The following is a 19,230-nucleotide window of genomic DNA, read 5'->3' as shown; positions in this document are numbered from 1 at the left end:
TTTTTAGTTTAAAAAACTTGATTTTTAATAAAAAAAAAGGAATATTTAACTAAAATAATGAATCTTCGTCTTCAATTTAAAATTAAAAAAGTTGCATTCGACCCACAAAAACGAATTTTTTACAAAATGCTTGAATTAATTAATTATTTTTATATAGAGTTAATTTTCTACAAAAACAGATGAATTTTAAAAAAATGTGTAAGTTTTGAACCAAGTAGATCAATTTTTTATCAGTTTTCAACTAAATAATTGTGACCGTAGATGTGATGTTAGTAAAAATTTTATTTTATTAAGTTTTGGTTTATATTTTTTTCATTTATAGGAGTTTAAATAAAAATTTGAATTTTTAAACTGAGAAAGATCAATTTTAAATCAAAATTTTGAACCTCAAAGGAGGAATTTTCAACACAAAAGTTCATTGTGAACCAATCTATTGATTTAACAAGAAAAAAATTTAATTTTCAGTTTAAAGAATTTATTTTCAACTGACACCCGAATCCTCAAATAAAATAGATTCATTTTAACCAAACTTTTGCATTGCTAATAAACAACAATTATTTTATATTATAAAAGACAAATTTTAAACCAAATAATTTAATTTCCTACCAAATTGCGAAAATCTTAGCCGAAAAAAACGAATTTTCTACAAAACAATTGAACTTTTAACAAACAAATTAATTTGAATCCGAAATCGATTAATTTTTTACCAAACATTTTCATTTTTAATAAAAAAAGGTGAAGACAATATTTCAGAAAAGATGAATTTTTAGTTAATTACATACATTTTCAACTAAATACTTTGAGCAATGGATTTATTTTTATATTTATTTTGGTGTAAAACATTTTTAAACTAAATAGTTGAATTTTTAAGCTAAAAAAAAAGTCAATTTTGAAACAAAAATTGAGTCGTTAAATTTTCGTTTAAGAGAATTAATTTTTAATTTAAAAAATGAATTTTCAACAATACAGTTTAATTTGGTACCAAATAGTTGAATTTTCAAGCCAAAAATAAAAACAAAATTCTACAAAGCAGTAAAATTTTCAACCCGAGAATATGAATTTCCAACGAAATACTTAAATTTACAATTAAAAAAATTAATTTTAGCAACAAAAAAAAATAATTCTAAAAAATTAGTTTACTTTTCAACCAAGTAGTGAAATTTTCAACATAAATAGATTTTTTTTTCATTAAAAAATGTAAAAGTTGATATTTCAACAAAAAATATGGTAATTAAAAATAAAAATAACAATTGGGTTTAACAGGTTTAACAAACAAAAACTAATTTTTAACAAAATACATAAATTTATAGCCAAACAGTTGACTTTTAAACCGAGAAGATTAATTTTCTACCAGAAAAGATAAATTTTTAACAATATTTAAAATTAATTTCTTTTGTTGAAAAAAAGTCATTTGTTGAAAATTCGGTTTTTCTTTGGCTGGAGATTCTTTTTTTTCCATCAAAATAGTTTTAAAAATTCACCTTTCTCATTAAACGTTAATTTTTTTAACTAAAAATTTAACTATTTATTTTTTGTTTGAAAAATTATATTTTTTAGTTGAAAACTCGTCTTTTTTTGAGAAATTAATCTTTTTGGTTGAAAATACAACTATTCCAGTGAAATTTTTAGCAATTTAGTTAAAATTATATGTTTTTTCTAGAAAATGAAACTACTTGGTTGAAAATTAAACTCCTTTGTTAAAAATTCATCTTTTTTTTCATAGTTTTGGATTAAAATTAATCTATTCCAGTTGAAGATTCATCATTTTAGTTGAAGATTCATCACTTTCGTTCATTTTTTTTCATCGAAAAAATTTAAGAAATTTTTTTACCTAAATATTTAACTTCCATTTTTGTAAAATTTAATTACTTGATTGAGCGTTAAACTCTTTTGTTGAAATTTTTTTGTGACTGAAAATTATTTCTCTTTTAACTGTAAATTTAACTATTTCAGTTGTATATTCCATCATTTATGTTAATTTTAAATGAACTTTCATGTTTAAAATACTACTGTTTTGTTGAAAAATAAACTATTTGTTTGAAATTTCAACTTTCTGGTTGAAAAATCACATTTTAAATTAAATAATTTTGTTTAAGAATCATGTATTTTTTCGAAATTCGTCTTTTTGGTAGAACATTAATCTTCGTTGAAAATTGAACAATTTTGTTGAAAATACGTTTTTTTTATTCAAAGTTATTTTTTATGATATATTAAAGAAGTAATAAATAATATAACAATAAATAAAATATTTTTTTTTTTGAAAATTCAAATATTTTGTTAAAAATTTATCTTTCTTCATCAAAAATTATATTTTTTAGTTCTTTTGTTGAAAATTCATTTTTCATGGCCAAAAAGTAATCTTTCTTGGTTGAAAATTTTACTATTTGGTTAAATCTTTGACTATTTTTTGTAAAAATCTTCTTTTCTAACTGGAAATTTCATCTATCTGGTTGCTAAAGCAACTCTTGCTTTAAAAAATAATAATGTTTTTAATAATTCGTCGTTTTTTATTGAAAATTGATCTTTTTGGATCGACCATTATTTTTAATTAAAAATAATTCTGTCGAAAATCCAATTTATTTCAATTTAAACTAGACTATACCACTGTATTTCATCATTGAAAATATTGGATTAAATTTTACAAAAATTTGATCAAATCCATATTTTTGGGGATTTGATAAATTTCTTTTATTCTTATCCTCAAGAAGCAATTAATTACCTCTTTGCGAATTAAATTTTTTTTCAGGATTGCCGACAGAAATTCCAAGGAGGGTCGTTCTTCGATCATGAAGGATTGCCTTATTGTGAAACTCATTACCACGCCAAAAGAGGATCACTTTGTGCCGGATGTCACAAACCTATTACAGGTAATTTACCAAAATTAAAAAAAAAAACATAAAATTTGAGAATTTTTTTCGTTTCTTCTGTATTTTTTTTTATTTTTAAAACGTAAAATTACCAGGAATTAAATTAACTTTTAGTTTATCTACAGTTGCAGGGCACATAAGTGAAAATAATTATCGCTTTTATTTTATAAAAGGGAGTTGATGAAGAAATAAAATTTTCCTTCGGACTAGGGACTGTCGATATGGTACGGTTAAATGAAAATTTAACTATTCCATTTTTTTAATTGATGTTTTTAGTTCAAAAATCAACTACGTCTTTAAAAATTTGTCTTTTTCAGTTGAAAATTCATGTATTTTGTTTTTTGTATTTATGTACTTTTTTTTATAGAAAATTATTTTTAATGTTAATCTTCTTGTTTGAAAATTTATCTTTTTGGTTGAAAATTCAAGTATTCCATATAAATATTCATGATCTTAGTTCAAAATTTATCTATTTCAGTTGAAGATTCATCATTTTAGTTGATTGAAAGTTTAAAATTTTTTTTTTTTTTTTGATGAAATATTAAGTTTTTTAACTATAAATTTAACTATTCCAGTGTTGGTTGATACATGATCTTTTTTAGTTGAAAATTCATGTATTTTGTTGAAAAATCGTCTTTTTTTTATAGAAAATAAAACTATTTGAGATTAATAATTTCAGTTGAAAATTCATCAATTTGGTTGAAAATTCGTTTCTTTTTTTCAACGAGAAATTGAATAATTCCATTTTTGATTCAAAATTATTTTTGTTGTTGAAATTTTAACTATTTTCTTGCAAATTTATGTAATTTGTTAAACAAAATCTTGTTGTTTAGTAGAAAATTAATTCTTTTGGTTAAAAAATAAATGATTTCAGTTAAATATTTATCATCTTATTAAAAAAATAATCAGTTTTAATTGAAAAATTTTACTTTTCCATTTGTGCTGAAAATTGACATTTTTTAATATAAAAATGAATCCGAATTTGTAAAAATGAAATTTTTTTGATGAAAATTCAACAGTTTTGGGACAGATTTGTATTTTAGACTCGAAAATTCAACAATTTAGTAGAAAAAAACTTTTTTTTTGTTAAAAATTCAAATATTTGGTCGAAAATTAATATTTTTTAGCTGAAAATTTAACTTTTTTGTAGCAAAATAGGACCAAAAATTTAACAATTTGATAAAACATTAAACTATTCAGTTGAAAATTCATGTATTTTGTTGAAAATTCATATTTTCTCGGTATAAAATGAATTTTTCGTTTCAAAATGCAAATATTAGTTTGAAAATTCGTCTTTTTTGCTTGAAAATTCTAAATTTAATTGAATTTTTCGATTTTTTCTTGACTAAGAAGTTTTTATGGTCTGAACATTCATTTTCTTTAGAAATTTTTCTTTTTTGGTTAAAAATGATACTGTCTGGATAAAAATTTATCAGTTTTGGTTGAAAATTAACTTTTTCGTTTGAAATTAAACTATTTTGTAGAAAACTTCCATTTGGGGCTTGAAAATTCAAAAATTTAGTCAAATAAATTTTTTCGTAAAAATTTAAATTTGTGTTTGAAAAATTCGTGTATTTTGTTAAATTTTTTTCCTGGTAGAAAATCAAATTTTTTGTAAAAAATTCAAATGTTTCTTTGAAAATTAATATTTTTTAGATGAAAATTCAACTAGAAATTTAACAATTCCATTTTTGATTCAAAATTATTCTTTTTTTAGTTGAAATTTTAACTATTTTCTTGCAAATTTATGTAATTTGTTAAAAAAAATCTTGTTGTTTAGTAGAAAATTAATCCTTTTGGTTAAAAAATAAATGATTTCAGTTAAATATTTATCATTTTATTAAAAAAAATAATGAGTTTTAGTTTAAAAATTTTACTTTTCCATTTTTGCTGAAAATTGACATTTTTTAGTATAGAAATTAATCCGAATTTGTAAAAATGAAATTTTTTTAATGAAAATTCAACAGTTTTGAGACAGATTTGTATTTTCGACTCGAAAATTCAACAATTTAGCAAGAAAAAACTTTTTTCGGTGAAAAATTCAAATTTTTTGTCAAAAATTAAAATGTTTCTTTGAAAATTAATATTTTTTAGATGAAAATTCAACTAGAAATTTAACAATTCCATTTTTTATACAAAATTATTATTTTTGTTTAGTTGAAATTTTAACTATTTTCTTGCAAATTGATGTAATTTGTTTAAAAAAATCTTATTTTTTAGTAGAAAATTAATCCTTTTGGTTAAAAATTAAATTATTTCAGTTAAATATTTATCATTTTATTTAAAAAATAATCATTTTTAGTTAAAAATTTGAACTTTTCCATTTTTGCTGAAAATTGACATTTTTTAGTATAAAAATTAACCCGAATTTTTAAAAATGAAATTTTTTTGACGAAAATTCTACAGTTTTGGCACAGATTTGTATTTTCGACTCGAAAATTCAACAATTTAGTAGAAACAAACTTTTTTTGGTTAAAAATTCAAATTTTTTGTCAAAAATTAAAATGTTTCTTTGAAAATTAATATTTTTAGATGAAAATTCAACTAGAAATTTAACAATTCCATTTTGGATTCAAAATTATTTTTTTTTATTTGAAATTTTAACAATTTTCTTGCAAATTTATGTAATTTGTTAAAAAAATCTTATTTTTTGGTAGAAAATTAATCCTTTTGGTTAAAAATTAAATTCATTCAGTTAAATATTTATCATTTTATTTAAAAAATAATCATTTTTAGTTGAAAATTTGAACTTTTCCATTTTTGCTGAAAATTGACATTTTTTAGTATAAAAATTAATCCGAATTTGTAAAAATAAATTTTTTTTTATGAAAATTCAATAGTTTTGGGACATATTTGTATTTTCGACTCGAAAATTCAACAATTTAGCTAAAAAAATTTAACATTTTGATAGAACATTTAACTATTCAGTTGAAAATTTATGTATTTTGTTGAAAATTCATATTTTCTCGCTATAAAATGAATTTCCGTTTCAAAATGCAAATATTAGTTTGAAAATTCGTCTTTTTTGCTTGAAAATGCTAAATTTTATTCAATTTTTCGTTGTTTTCTTGACTAAGAAATTTTTATAATCTGAAAATTCATTTTCATTGGAAATTTTTCTTTTTTGGTTAAAAATAATACTGTCTGGATAAAAATTGATCAGTTTTGGTTGAAAATTAACTTTTTTGTTTAAAATTCAACTGTTTCGTAGAAAATTTCTATTTTGGGCTCAAAAATACAAGAATTTAGTCAAAACGATTTTTTAGTGAAAATTTAAATTTTAACTATTTTTTTTTGCAAATTTGTGCAATCTGTTAGAAAAAATCTTATTTTTTAGTAGAAAATTAATCCTTTTGGTTAAAAATTAAATTATTTCAGTTAAATATTTATCATTTTATTTTAAAAATAATCATTTTTATTTGAAAATTTGAACTTTTCCATTTTTGCTGAAAATTGACATTTTTTAGTATAAAAATTAATCAGAATTTTTAAAAACGAAATTTTTCTGATGAAAATTCAACAGTTTTGGGACAGATTTGTACTTTCGACTTGCAAATTCAACAATTTAGTTGAACAAATTTAACATTTTGATAGAACATTTAACTATTCAGTTGAAAATTTATGTATTTTGTTGAAAATTCATATTTTCTCGTTATAAAATGAATTTTCGTTTCTGAATGCAAATATTAGTTTGAAAATTCGTCTTATTGCTTGAAAATGCTAAATTTTATTCAATTTTTCGTTGTTTTCTTGACTAAAAAATTTTTATAATCTGAAAATTAATTTTCTTTGGAAATTTTTCTTTTTTGGTTAAAAATAATACTGTCTGGATAAAAATTGATCAGCTTTAGTTGAAAATTAACTTTTTTGTTTAAAATTCAACTGTTTCGTAGAAAATTTCTATTTTGGGCTCAAAAATACAAGAATTTAGTCAAAACGATTTTTTGGTGAAAATTTAAATTTTAACTATTTTTTTGCAAATTTGTGCAATCTGTTAGAAAAAATCTTATTTTTTAGTAGAAAATTAATCCTTTTGGTTAAAAATTAAATTCATTCAGTTAAATATTTATCATTTTATTTAAAAAATAATCATTTTTAGTTGAAAATTTGAACTTTTCCATTTTTGCTGAAAATTGACATTTTTTAGTATAAAATTCAAGTATTTTTTTCAAAATATACTTATTTAAATTTTTTTCTCTCTCTTGTGTTAAAGGATGTTAGAATGAACGTGACAAATGAAAATATAAATGTTTGAATTTTGCGGAAATATGAATATTTTACTTTTAACTGACCGGGAAAATTGAAAAGCTTGACCGTGAAAAAGTCCGGAAAATGACCAGGAATTTCGAATCGTCCTCCCTGATTACATTATTATATATGTATTCTCTAAACTGAAAACTGATGACGATTTAAATTTGTTTAAATTTCAGGTCGTTGCATAACAGCAATGTTCCGAAAATTCCACCCGGAGCACTTTGTCTGCGCTTTTTGTCTGAAGCAGCTGAACAAAGGAACTTTTAAAGAACAAAACGACAAGCCCTATTGTCACGGCTGTTTTGAAAAGCTCTTTGGATGAAGAGAGGCTTCTGAAAAATTCTGAGCCAACTACTCCTATCATAAAAATGATTAAAATCATCGCAGTCTTCTAATCTATTAATACAGGGAAAATTGTAGTTCGTACCAGTTTACTGTCTACAAAAGTTTTTCGCACTCTAGCCTATCGACAAGGCGTAATAATTTAAAAAAAAAAAAGAAAAAAAGAAAAAGAGAAGATTTTATCACGTTCAGTCACACGCGCAATTTTTTCACTTTTTAACAATTTTTTTTAGATCTCGAGTAAAGGAATTGAAGCCTGAGACTGAATTTCTTAGTATCAGAATTAATATGTTTATCGAATTTTGTCTACTTGATGAATAATCTGTAGCTGGAAAAAAAAACCCTGTTTACGATCGTTATAGCTTTGTCCGTAGGCATTCAGAAGACTCTCCGCGTAAAGAAGAATTTGAGATAATAAAAAAATTCTTTTAATCGCCTGATATTTTTAGGCAGTTAGAAGAAACGAACCATCGAAATATTTAATTTTTTTTCGATGAAAACCAGGTGAAAAACCGGGAAATAATCGGGGGAAACTGGGAAATGACAGTGTATTTGTTTTTTGACCGGGAATTTCACAACATTTTTAGACTAAAAATTTTGTTCAACTTTAATTTCAACCGTTTTTTTTTTTAATAATTTGTGAAATTGTCATTTTTATAAATTATTATATCATTTAGCTTAGAATGCTTGATTTAAAAACCTTTCACTTTAAAAATGTTCCATTTTTAATTTTTTAAAGCAAATATTTTCATTTAAAGAATTTAAATTGGAAACAGGGAATTTTACGAATTTTCAGAAAAAAAATCTGCCCAAGTTCGATTTTAACAGGTTTTTAAATAATCAAAGTACAGTTTTGAAGATTTAAACAATTAAAATTTGAAATTTTAGATAAAAAACAGTTTTATTTTGTCAACTGTAAATATAAATATAAATAAATTCTAGATCCGTTCAAAAGTTTAGAATTTCCATATTGTAACTATTTCAATCTGAAAGTCTTGATAAGAATTGAAATTACTATATCATTTATTCCGATAATTTTATTTTTAAATAAAAATTTTCATGATTTATCAATAATATATTTTTAATTCAGAGTTTCAGGTCTTTATTTATATTTAAATTTAATAAATAAATTTATTAAATAACTATTTTCAACCTAAAAATAAAGCCATAATAGTATAGTCATAATTAAAGGTTTTTATTAATTTTAAAATAGTGTGAGTCTAAATTATTTAATTTTTATCCGATTTAATTTGAAATTTCTTAATGTAGAAAAAAAATATATTTAGCAATATTTCACTATTTATTTAAGACGAGTAAATTGAAACCCAATATTAAAAAAAAACTATTTGAAACTGAATTTTTTTAAATTGAAAGATTTAAATTTTCAGATTTTCGAAGAATTTTTAAACTTTTAGCGTTACAATTTTAATTTTTCTACTTAAAAAGTGTTTAATTTCTAAGTGAAATTGTTAAATTTTGACGCATAAATAACAATTGAACATTTATTATTTGTAGAAAATTTTTGAGTAGTTCTAAGAGATACATAAAAGATTTGAAAAAATTCAAAATTTATTTAAAACTTAAAATTATTTCAAGTAATTTACACGAAGTGTGTTAACATTTTACTCAAAACTTCTAAATATATTTTAAAATTAATCAACATTTTCGTACATTTTTTGAAAATCCTGCAAATTAAAAAAAAAATTCCTAAAGTCTTCCATGTTCTTCTTTTATAATTTTTGAAATCCCTTAAAATCTTTTTGAACTTTCTGTTACAATTTTTCAAAGAGAAAAATCATTTTGAATTTTCCTAAGAATCTTAAGAAAATTTTTTATCCGTTTGAAGTCTTTCAAAATTCTTTAAAAAGTTCTAAATTTTTTGGTTTGAAATCTGCAAAAATTTAGATTTTATTTTAAATTCGGCTGTAAGTATTTGAAATTATTTCAAGTTCGGAATTTAATTCAAATCTTTTTAAAACTTCTAAATATCTCTTAAAATTACTCTAATATTTTTACAAATAATAAGTGTTCTATTGTTATTTATAAATTCAATTTTTTTTTAATTTGCAGGATTTTCTAAAAGTTATAGAAAAAATCAATTCATTTTGAAATATATTTAAAAGTTCCGAAAACAATTCAAAAATTATTTTGAATTTGGAAAAATTTAAAACCACTTCTAGATTTCTCAAAATTTTGAAATAAAATTTTAAAGCTTTTGAAGAATGCTTAGACTATTTAAAATAAAAATAGTACAATTTCTAATTACAGTAATATTAAGTTAAAAAAAAATTATTTTTCAATTTTTAATGTATTGTACGAATTTTCAGAAGAAAAATCTGCCCACGTTCGATTTTAACAGTTTTTAAAATAATCAAAGTGCAGTTTTGAAGATTTAAACAATTACAAATTAAAAGTATTTGAAGTCGAAAATTTTGGATAAAAAACAGTTTTATTTTATCAACTGTAAATATAAATAAATAAATTATTTTTAAAAGAAATCTGTACTCTTTAAATTTTCGAAGAACTTTTTAACTTTTAGCGTTACAATTTTAATTGTTTTATTTAAAAAGTGTTTAATTTATAAGTGGAATTGTTAAATTTTGATGCATTAATAGCAATTGAACACTTACTATTTGTAGAAAAAAATTTGAGTAATTTTAAGAGAAATTTAGAAGTTTTGAAAAGATTAAAAATTAATTACAAAATTGAAATTATTTCAAATAATTAAAAAGAAGTGTGTTAACATTTTTTTTTTCAGAACTTCTAAATATATTTTTAAATTAATCGAAATTTTCCTACAATTTGTTGAAAATCCTGAAAATTAAAAAAAAAATCCTTAAAATCTTCCATAATTTTTCAAAGTAAAAAATCATTTTCAATTTTCCTAAAAATATTGAAAACATTTTTTATTCTTTTGAAGTTTTTCACAATTATTAAAAAAAAATCTAAATTTTTTTTTGGAAATCTGCAAAAATATACATTTTATTTTAAATTCGGATGTAAGTATTTGAAATTATTTCAAGTTCGGAATTTAATTCGAATCTTTTTAAAACTTCTAAATATCTCTAAAAATTACTCTAATGTTTTTACAAATAACAAATGTTTTATTGTTATTTATAAATTGAAATTAATTTTTTTTTTAATTTGCAGGATTTTCTAAAAGTTATAGAAAAAATCAATTCATTTTGAAATATATTTAAAAGTTCCGAAAACAATTCAAAAATTATTTTGAATTTGGAAAAATTTAAAACCACTTTTAGATTTCTCAAAATTTTGAAATAAAATTTTAAAGCTTTTAAAGGATGCATAGACTATTTAAAATAAAAATAATTTAACTTCTAATTTCAGAAATGTTAAGTTAGTTGTTCATGTTTTAACAGCTTTCATAAGTAAACATTTAATTTTATTTTGCAATTCGGTTAGAGAAAAATTTAAATGAATAATTAGCGATTTAGTAAATAAATAATTTTCCTTTAATTTAAAGTACATAAATACTTGTAATTTGTATTAATAATTATTATCAATTCATTATTTAATTACAAAAAATTATTTTCCTTAATTTATGATTGAAAATTTGTCTTGTTGGCTTCAAAATTAAAAAATTTGTATGACCCAATTTTTGCTTGAAAATCCATATCTTTCTGTAGAAATTTCAACTTTTTTTTGCTGTTAAAAATAAAAGTTTCTGGATAAAAATTAATCCGAACTTGTAAAAATGTAATTTTTTTGATGAAAATTAAACAGTTTTGGGACAGATTTGTATTTTGGACTCAAAAATTCAACAATTTAGTAGAAAAAAACTTTTTTTTGGTTAAAAATTCAAATATTTGATTGAAAATTAATATTTTTTAGCTGAAAATTCAACTTTTTTGTATGAAAATAGTGCTTTAGGCTACAAAATTTAACTATTTGGTTAGTTGAAAATTTAGGTATTTTGTTGAAAATTCATATTTTCTCGCTATAAAATGAATTTTTCGTTTCAAAATGCAAATATTAGTTTGAAAATTCGTCTTTTTTGCTGGAAAATTCTGAATTTTATTGAATTTTTCGTTTTTTTCTTGACTAAGAAATTTTTATGGTCTGAAAATTCATTTTCTTTAGAAATTTTTCTTTTTTGGTCAAAAATGATACGGCCTGGATAAAAATTTATCAGTTTTGGTTAAAAATTAACTTTTTTGTTTAAAATTCAACTGTTTTGTAGAACATTTCTATTTTGGGCTTGAAAATTCAAGAATTTAGTCCAAAAAATTTTTTGATAAAAATTTAAATTCTTGATTGAAAATTAATCTTTTTAAATTGAAGATTCAACGCTTTTGTAGAAAAATTGTACTTTTGGCTCGAAAATTTAACAATGTGTTGAAAAATTCGTGTATTTTGTTAAATTTTTTTCCTGGTAGAAAATCAAATTTTTTGTCAAAAATTCAAATGTTTCTTTGAAAATTAATATTTTTTAGATGAAAATTCAACTGGTTTATAGAAAATTAGTATTTTGACTCCAAAAAATTAAAAATTTGTTATAAAATTTTACTATGAAGTTGAAAATTTATTTATTTTGTTAAAAATCGTTTTTTTTTGCAGAAAATAATTTTTTCGGTTAAAGATTCCAAATTTTGGTTAAAAAAAAGAATGGTTTCTAGTTGAAAATTTCACTGTTTTGTAGAAAATTTGTATTTTTGACGAGAAAATCAAACGATTTGGTAGAAAACTCATCTTTTTGGGACAAAATAAATTTTTTGGTTAAAAATTCAAATGTTTGTTAGAAAATTAATCTTTTTTTAGATGAAAATTCGAATGATTTGTAGAAATTTAGTATTTTTGATTACAAAAATGTAATAATTTGGTATAAAATTTGACTTTTGAGTTGAAAATTTATTTATTTTGTTAAAAATCGTTTTTTTTTGCAGAAAATAATTTTTTCGGTTAAAGATTCCAAATTTTGGTTAAAAAAAGAATGGTTTCTAGTTGAAAATTTAACTGTTTTGTAGAAAATTTGTATTTTTGACGAGAAAATTAAACGATTTGGTAGAAAACTCATCTTTTTGGGACAAAATAAATTTTTTGGTTAAAAATTAAAATGTTTGTTAGAAAATTAATCTTTTTTAGATGAAAATTCGAATGATTTGTAGAAAATTAGTATTTTGACTCCAAAAAATTAAAAATTTGTTATAAAATTTTACTATGAAGTTGAAAATTTATTTATTTTGTTAAAAATCGTTTTTTTTTGCAGAAAATAAATTCTTTAGTTAAAAATTCAAAGTTTTGATTAAAAATTAATCGTTTCTAGTTAAGAGTTCAACTGTTTTGTAGAAAACTTGTATTTTTAACGAGAAAATTGAACCATTTGGTAGAAAACTCATCTTTTTGGGACAAAATAAATTTTTTGGTTAAAAATTCAAATGTTTGTTAGAAAATTAATCTTTTTTTAGATGAAAATTCGAATTTTTTTGAAGAAATTTAGTATTTTTGATTCAAAAAATTTAACAATTCGCTATAAAATTTAACTTTTGAGTTGAAAATTTAACTTTTCAGTTGAAAATTTATATGGTTTGTTAAAAAATCTTTTTTTTTTGCAGAAAATAAATTCTTCCGTTAAAAATTCAAAGTTTTGATTAAAAATTAATCGTTTCTAGTTAAGAATCCAACTGTTTTGTAGAAAATTTGTATTTTTGACGAGAACTTTTTTTATAACTGAATAAGTATTTATCAACATTTTCATAAAGCAGACATTTTTATAAACAAATATGCTAAGAAAAGACCTAATTTTTTGTTGTGGATTAATATTCCTAACACATTCCAGAATATACTGTACAAATTTTAAAGTGGAGAAATGAATAGTTGTTGAATAATGAAACTTTGAAATTTTTTCAGTATATTCTGGAATGTGTTAAGAATATTAAATCACAACAAAAAAGTGAAAAAATTAGTTTCTTTTTTAGTAATCTCTATTTGTTTGTAAACAAATTTCTACTTTATTTATGAGAATTCAATGGAGCAATTTTTCAGGATACTTAATTTCGAAGTTCGGGGTCAAGAGCATATTAGATAAAATGTTTGAAATTTTGTTTGATAAATATTTTTTAAGTTATAAAAAAGTTAAGACGATCACTTTTCTTAACACGATATATTTCCAAAATTTGTTTCTCGCAAATTTTGCAGATTATATTGAAATAAAAAAAATGCCTATTAAAATTTTTCCAACAAAGAACGAAGAAAAAAAATATATTTCACGGAAAAAAGAAATTAGGTGGTAAAGATTTCGTCCCAAATTCTTCTGAACGCTTCTAAATGCCTCGGAAAGCTTCGGATAAGAGAGGTGCTAACCAAAGTCTGTTTTTACTAATATGTGGTTTATGAAATTAATTATTTAGGGAGAAATCATGAAGTTTTCTTCCATTAAGTTAGATACTAATCGTACCTAATGGGCCTTTTATCATTATCATTGTAGTTTTCAATTAGTTTTTTTTTTTTTTTTTTTTTTAATTACATTTTTGTTAAATACGTGCAATGTGCATTATATATTTATGAAATAATTCTTGTGTACAGATATTCTGTAGGATTATTGTTTTAACAGAGACCACGAACTTTTTAAAGTTCTAGAGACATTTTATGAGTAAATAAGATCGGTGCTGAATAATTAGTTTTAACTTTTTTTTTATATATCTTTAGGCATATATCATAAATTTTGCTTATTATTTGAAAATCTTGTACTTTCTGGTCTGAGAAGAATTATAATTGCAGTTTTCCAAACTCAAAAATACCTCTTTTTTCATTGACAATTCTTTTTTTTTATATTTCAGGCCGCGAACCCGTGACACTATTTCATACTTTTTTTGAACGGTGACATTATTTTCATACTATTTCGAAAAAAAGTAATATTAAAGAAAATATTTTCTCACAGTTTTTCTTTTACTTGAAAAATATTTTGTAACTTCTTCACTAATTTGGTAAAAAAATATGTCCGACATCTTAACGAAAAAAAATCGTTGAAATTAACGAAAAAGAACGAATTTTTCAACAAATTAGTTGAATCCTTACAAGAATAGATTAAATTTTCAGCCAGCTTTTACATTTTTAATAAGATTTTTTATACCAAATTGTTGAAAATTAAAAGAAAAGTTAATTTTTGACAGAAGAACATTATTTTTTAATCAGACACTTGCATTATGAACCAAAAAAGGTGATATTTCTACAGAAAGAGATGAATTTTCAAACTAAAAAGATTAATCTTGAACAAAATAGATAAATTTTTAAAGACAACATTTTTTAGTCAAGAAAGAACAAAAATGTCAATGAAATTTTTGAATTTTCAAGCCAAAAAAACGAAATTTCAATAAAACAGTTGAATTTTGCACCAAACAGTTGCATTTCATACCACAAAAATATATTTTTAAATCAATAATAAAAATTTTAACCAAAAAAAAATTAACTCTGAAACAAAAATTTAATAGTAAATTTTTTCAACTTGAAGAATAAACTATTAACGAAATTTTTTTAGAATTTCTTATAGAATTCTATGAACTTGGTTCGAATCAGAGAAAAAAATAGTTTCTATTAGAAAAGACGATTTTTTTACTAAAAACAAAAACATTTTTAACTATATTGTTGAATTTATGAGCAGAAAATATTGATTTTCTATTAGAAGCGACGTTTTTTCAACAAAATAAATAAAATTTCAAACAAATTGTTGATTTTTTAACCAAAAATACGAATTTTCTAACAAATTGCATTAAGTTTTAACCAAGTAGATGAATTTTTAATGCATAAGGAAAAATTAATTTTCCATAAAAAAATAATGTTTTAAAAAAGAGTGAAATTTGGTACTAAATAGTTGAATTTTCTACCAAAGTTTGTATTTTTCAAGCCAAAAGGACGAATTTGGTACAAAACAGTTAAATGTTAAAACAAGTAGTTCAATTTTATTAAAATTATTGTTTTTTCAACAAAAAAGTTCATTTTTACAGAAACAGATTATTTTTTAAACACACTTGCATTATTAACCAAAAAGGTGAAATTTTTACAGAAAGAGATAAATTTAAAAAAAAATTTTAAACCGAAATAGATGAATTTTCAAGCCAAAAAGACGAAGTTTCAACGGAGCAGTTGAATTTTGCACCAAATTTTAAAAAATTTTGATAAAAATAAATTTTCAACCCAAAAATAAAAGTTTTGACCCCAAAAAGATTAAATCTGAACCAAAAATTTAATAGCAAACTCTTCAACTGAAAGAATCAAGTTTAAACGAAAAATGGTTAGATTTTTTTAAAGAATTCTATTAATTTTATTCGAATTTAAATTGAAATAAATAAGAGAAAAAGAGATTTTCTACTAGAAAAGACGATTTTTTTTACAAAATATAAATTTTTGTAACAATATAGTTAAATTTATGGCCAAAAATACTGATTTTCTACTAGAAACGACGCTTTTTCAGAAAAAAATATAATTTTAACCAATTTGTTAATTTTTCAACAAAAAAGATTAATTTTCTACAAAAAAAGACGAATTAATAGAAAACGATTTTTTTTTGTTAACGAAAAATCGTTTGATTTTCTTATAGAATTCTATTAATTTGGTTCGAATTTAAATAGAAATAAAAAAAAGAGATTTTCTCCTTGAAAAGACAATTTTTTTCACAAAATATATAAGTTTTTAACTATATTGTTGAATTTAAAACCAAAAGTATTGATGCTCTACTAGAAACGACATATTTTAGACAAAGTAAATAAAATTTTAACCAAATTGTTGATTTTTCAAACAAAAAGATTAATTTTCTGCCAAAACAAGACGAATTTTTAACAAATTGCATCAATTTTCAACTAAATAGATGGATTTTTTACTTGAAAAAGATCAATATTTAACCAAAAATAGAGTAGTCAAATTTTGATTAAAGAAGACTAATTTTACAGAGAAAAAAGAACTTTTTAAAAAAGAGTGAAATTTTGTAATAAATAGTTTAACTTTCTACCAAAGTTTGTAATTTTTAAGACAAAAGGACGAATTTCGTACAAAACAGTTAAATTTTCAACCAGACAATATGAATTTTTAGCGAAAAATTTAATTGTCCACTAAACAGTAGAATTTTTAACAAAAAATTTCAATTTTCAGTTAAAAAAAATTTATTTTCAACTAAAATTATAAATCTTCAAAAAAAATGAAATTTTAAGAAAGTATTTCCATTTTCAACCAAGGAGTTGAAGTTTTAATCTAAAAAAGTGCATTTTCCCCGAAAAATTTAATATTTGATATTTCAACAAAAAAAGATTTTTATTAAAAATGAAAAAAGTTGGATTTGACTAAAAAAGACTAATTTCCAACAGAAGTTTGAACTTAATAGTTGAAGTTTTTAATTTAAAAAGATCAAGGTTTAACTACAAATTAAGTAGTTGAATTTTTATTTATTCAAGAATTTTTTTTCACAACTTGTTTCGTTTTTACACAAATTTAATTTTTTAATTTTTAATGTTATTTTTTATGATTTAAACAAAAAACATGCATTTGAAGGTAAAATGGTTTTAAAAAAATGTGTAGATATAACTTTAGAAGACAAATTTTGTTAAAAAAATGTTAGTTTAACTTGTTTCGTTTTTTCAAAAACGTAAGTTTTTTATTTTTAATGTATTTTCATAACAAATTTTTAGATATTTGTTGGCTGAACAACTTTTGTCTTTTAATTTTTTTCTTACCTTATTTTAATTTTTTCAACAATTCAATTTTTTACTCTGAATGTTATTTTTTACAACTAAAACTTGATGGGCTTTTTTTGGCAAAATTTCGAAAAACTGGATTAGTGGTTGTTTCAAAATTTATTTAAAAATTCAATTTGGGAAGATTATACAACTTTATATAATAATCGAGTAATTTTAAGAGATATTTAGATTTTTTAAATATCTCAAAAAATTAAAAACATAATGCAGCTATTTGAAGACGGACAAAAAATTTAGAAGCTTTTTAAGAATTTTGAAAGTTTAAAAAAAAAGAAAATATTTTTCTGAATCCAAATAATAAAATACTCGAATTTACAAAATTGTCGAAATATAAAAATCGCGAATAATAACATTCCCAACAGTTGAACATACTATCAAATTTTAAAAATTTTAAATTATTTATTTATTAAAAATAAAATAATTCAATATTTTTATCAAAGATTTTTTTTAATGATTAAGGTTTTTAACATTTTTATTCTAATTTAAAATAACAATAGGGTGAAGAAAATATATTTTTGAATGAAAATCTTTGTTTCAAAATGTCTAAAATATCTTTAAAAGATTACAAAAAATGTTCTCAAAAATCGAATTGGTAATTTAAAAAAAAGAAACTTTGAATTGAATCCTGAAAAGTTTGTTATGAAAATGTTAAGAAGTTCGGAGAAAATTGAGTGAGAAATAATTTTTTTCGTTCGAGGTGCACGTTTTTACAAATTTAGTTTTTTTATGCAATTTTCATAAAATTATTATATGTTAAATTGAAACAATAATTTTTTTTAGCTTTAAAAACTGAAATGATTAATTTATTTGTAGGAAATAAATAATTATTATTAACAAATGATTTTTTCCCGTGTGTAAATTCGAGAATTTTCTAGTTCGGGTATTTAGTAATGCGGCGATTGTCTGTCGGGAATTTTTCAATTCGGTAATATTATAAATTATTTTTAATTTTAAGAAAAAATTCGTATTATTTCAAAGATATTTAGCATATTTAGATAGTTTAGAAGTTTTATGATAATTTAAAAATCATTTAATATCAAAGAATTTGGGCAAATTGTAGACAAAATTGGGATTTTTTAAGATTTCGTAAAAAAATTTAGATTTTTTTTTAAGAATTTGGAAAGGTTACAAGGAAATAAAACATTTTTCTTAAGATCCTCGAAACAATTTAAGCTGATAAAATCATTTTTTTTAAATTAATTTTAATAGAATATTTAAAAAGGTCTCAAAAGTTGAAAAAAAACTTTAAAAATAATATGGAAAATTTTCCGGAAATATTGTTTTCAATTTTGCAGAATTATTTTTAATTTGGATGAAAAATTGATATGATTTTAAAGATAATTAGAAGGTTTAGATAGTTTAGAAGTTTTAAAAATCAGAAATAATTTAAAATTGAAAGAATAAGACAAATTTAAAACAAAATGTATATTTTTAAACATTTCGTAACAAAAGGGGGAGGGTCGATAAGGCCGGTTTTTGGCCTAATTTATTTTTGGACCAAAAAATCTGAAAAAATCATGGTAGTATCTTATAAGTATCCCGAGTCGATTGCACACTAAGCGGACTACCCTCCACCCCCCAGCCACCCACACCCACCCTACAAATATAGGAAACACCACTACCCACCAACTGTATTTTCGAGAGATTTGACACTGTATTTTGAGGTTAGCTCGGGTTTACTATGGTTTTCGGGATCGCCGAATACAAATATGGCGTCCTTTGACTTTTATCGCGCCAGGTTCAAGATCATTGGAAGGTCAAATCGAGAGAAAACGGTAAAAAAATCCAAAAAAATACGTTATAGGTTTTTGGAGTCGCTAATTACGAATCTGGCATCCGTTGAACTCTATCGCTTCAGGTTCAAGGTCATTTTAAGGTCAAATCGAGAAAAGACCTTGAACCTGACGCGATAAAGGTCAGCGGACACCAGGCTCGTAATCAGCGACCCCAAAAACCTATAGCATATATTTTTTAAAAATTTTTTACCGTTTTTTCTCGATTTGACCTTCAAATGACCTTCAAATGACCTTGAACCTGAAGCGATAGAGTTCAACGGATGCCAGATT

The 19,230-nt window shown here is 21.9% G+C and overlaps 1 protein-coding gene across 6 annotated transcripts in view; it reads left to right on the top strand.

Annotated features, from left to right (window-relative positions):
* LOC117181521 (paxillin) overlaps positions 1 to 7,928 on the top strand; it is a 99,880-nt gene extending 91,952 nt beyond the window's left edge. For 4 of the 6 annotated variants that reach the window (XM_033374293.1, XM_033374292.1, XM_033374290.1 and 1 more), the window contains 2 exons: positions 2,747 to 2,867; positions 7,298 to 7,443. In XM_033374293.1, the coding sequence (XP_033230184.1) occupies positions 2,747 to 2,867; positions 7,298 to 7,443 (267 nt within the window). Of the gene's footprint in view, positions 1 to 2,746; positions 2,868 to 7,297 lie in introns of all 6 variants that reach the window. The other 2 variants (XM_033374294.1, XM_033374288.1) reach the window with 2 other exon arrangements.
* The last annotated feature ends 11,302 nt before the right edge of the window (positions 7,929 to 19,230 follow it).

This window comes from Belonocnema kinseyi, chromosome 10 (assembly GCF_010883055.1).
Source record: "Belonocnema kinseyi isolate 2016_QV_RU_SX_M_011 chromosome 10, B_treatae_v1, whole genome shotgun sequence".
Taxonomy (NCBI): Eukaryota; Metazoa; Arthropoda; class Insecta; order Hymenoptera; family Cynipidae; genus Belonocnema; species Belonocnema kinseyi.
This window is presented reverse-complemented; position numbering and strand designations above follow the sequence as displayed.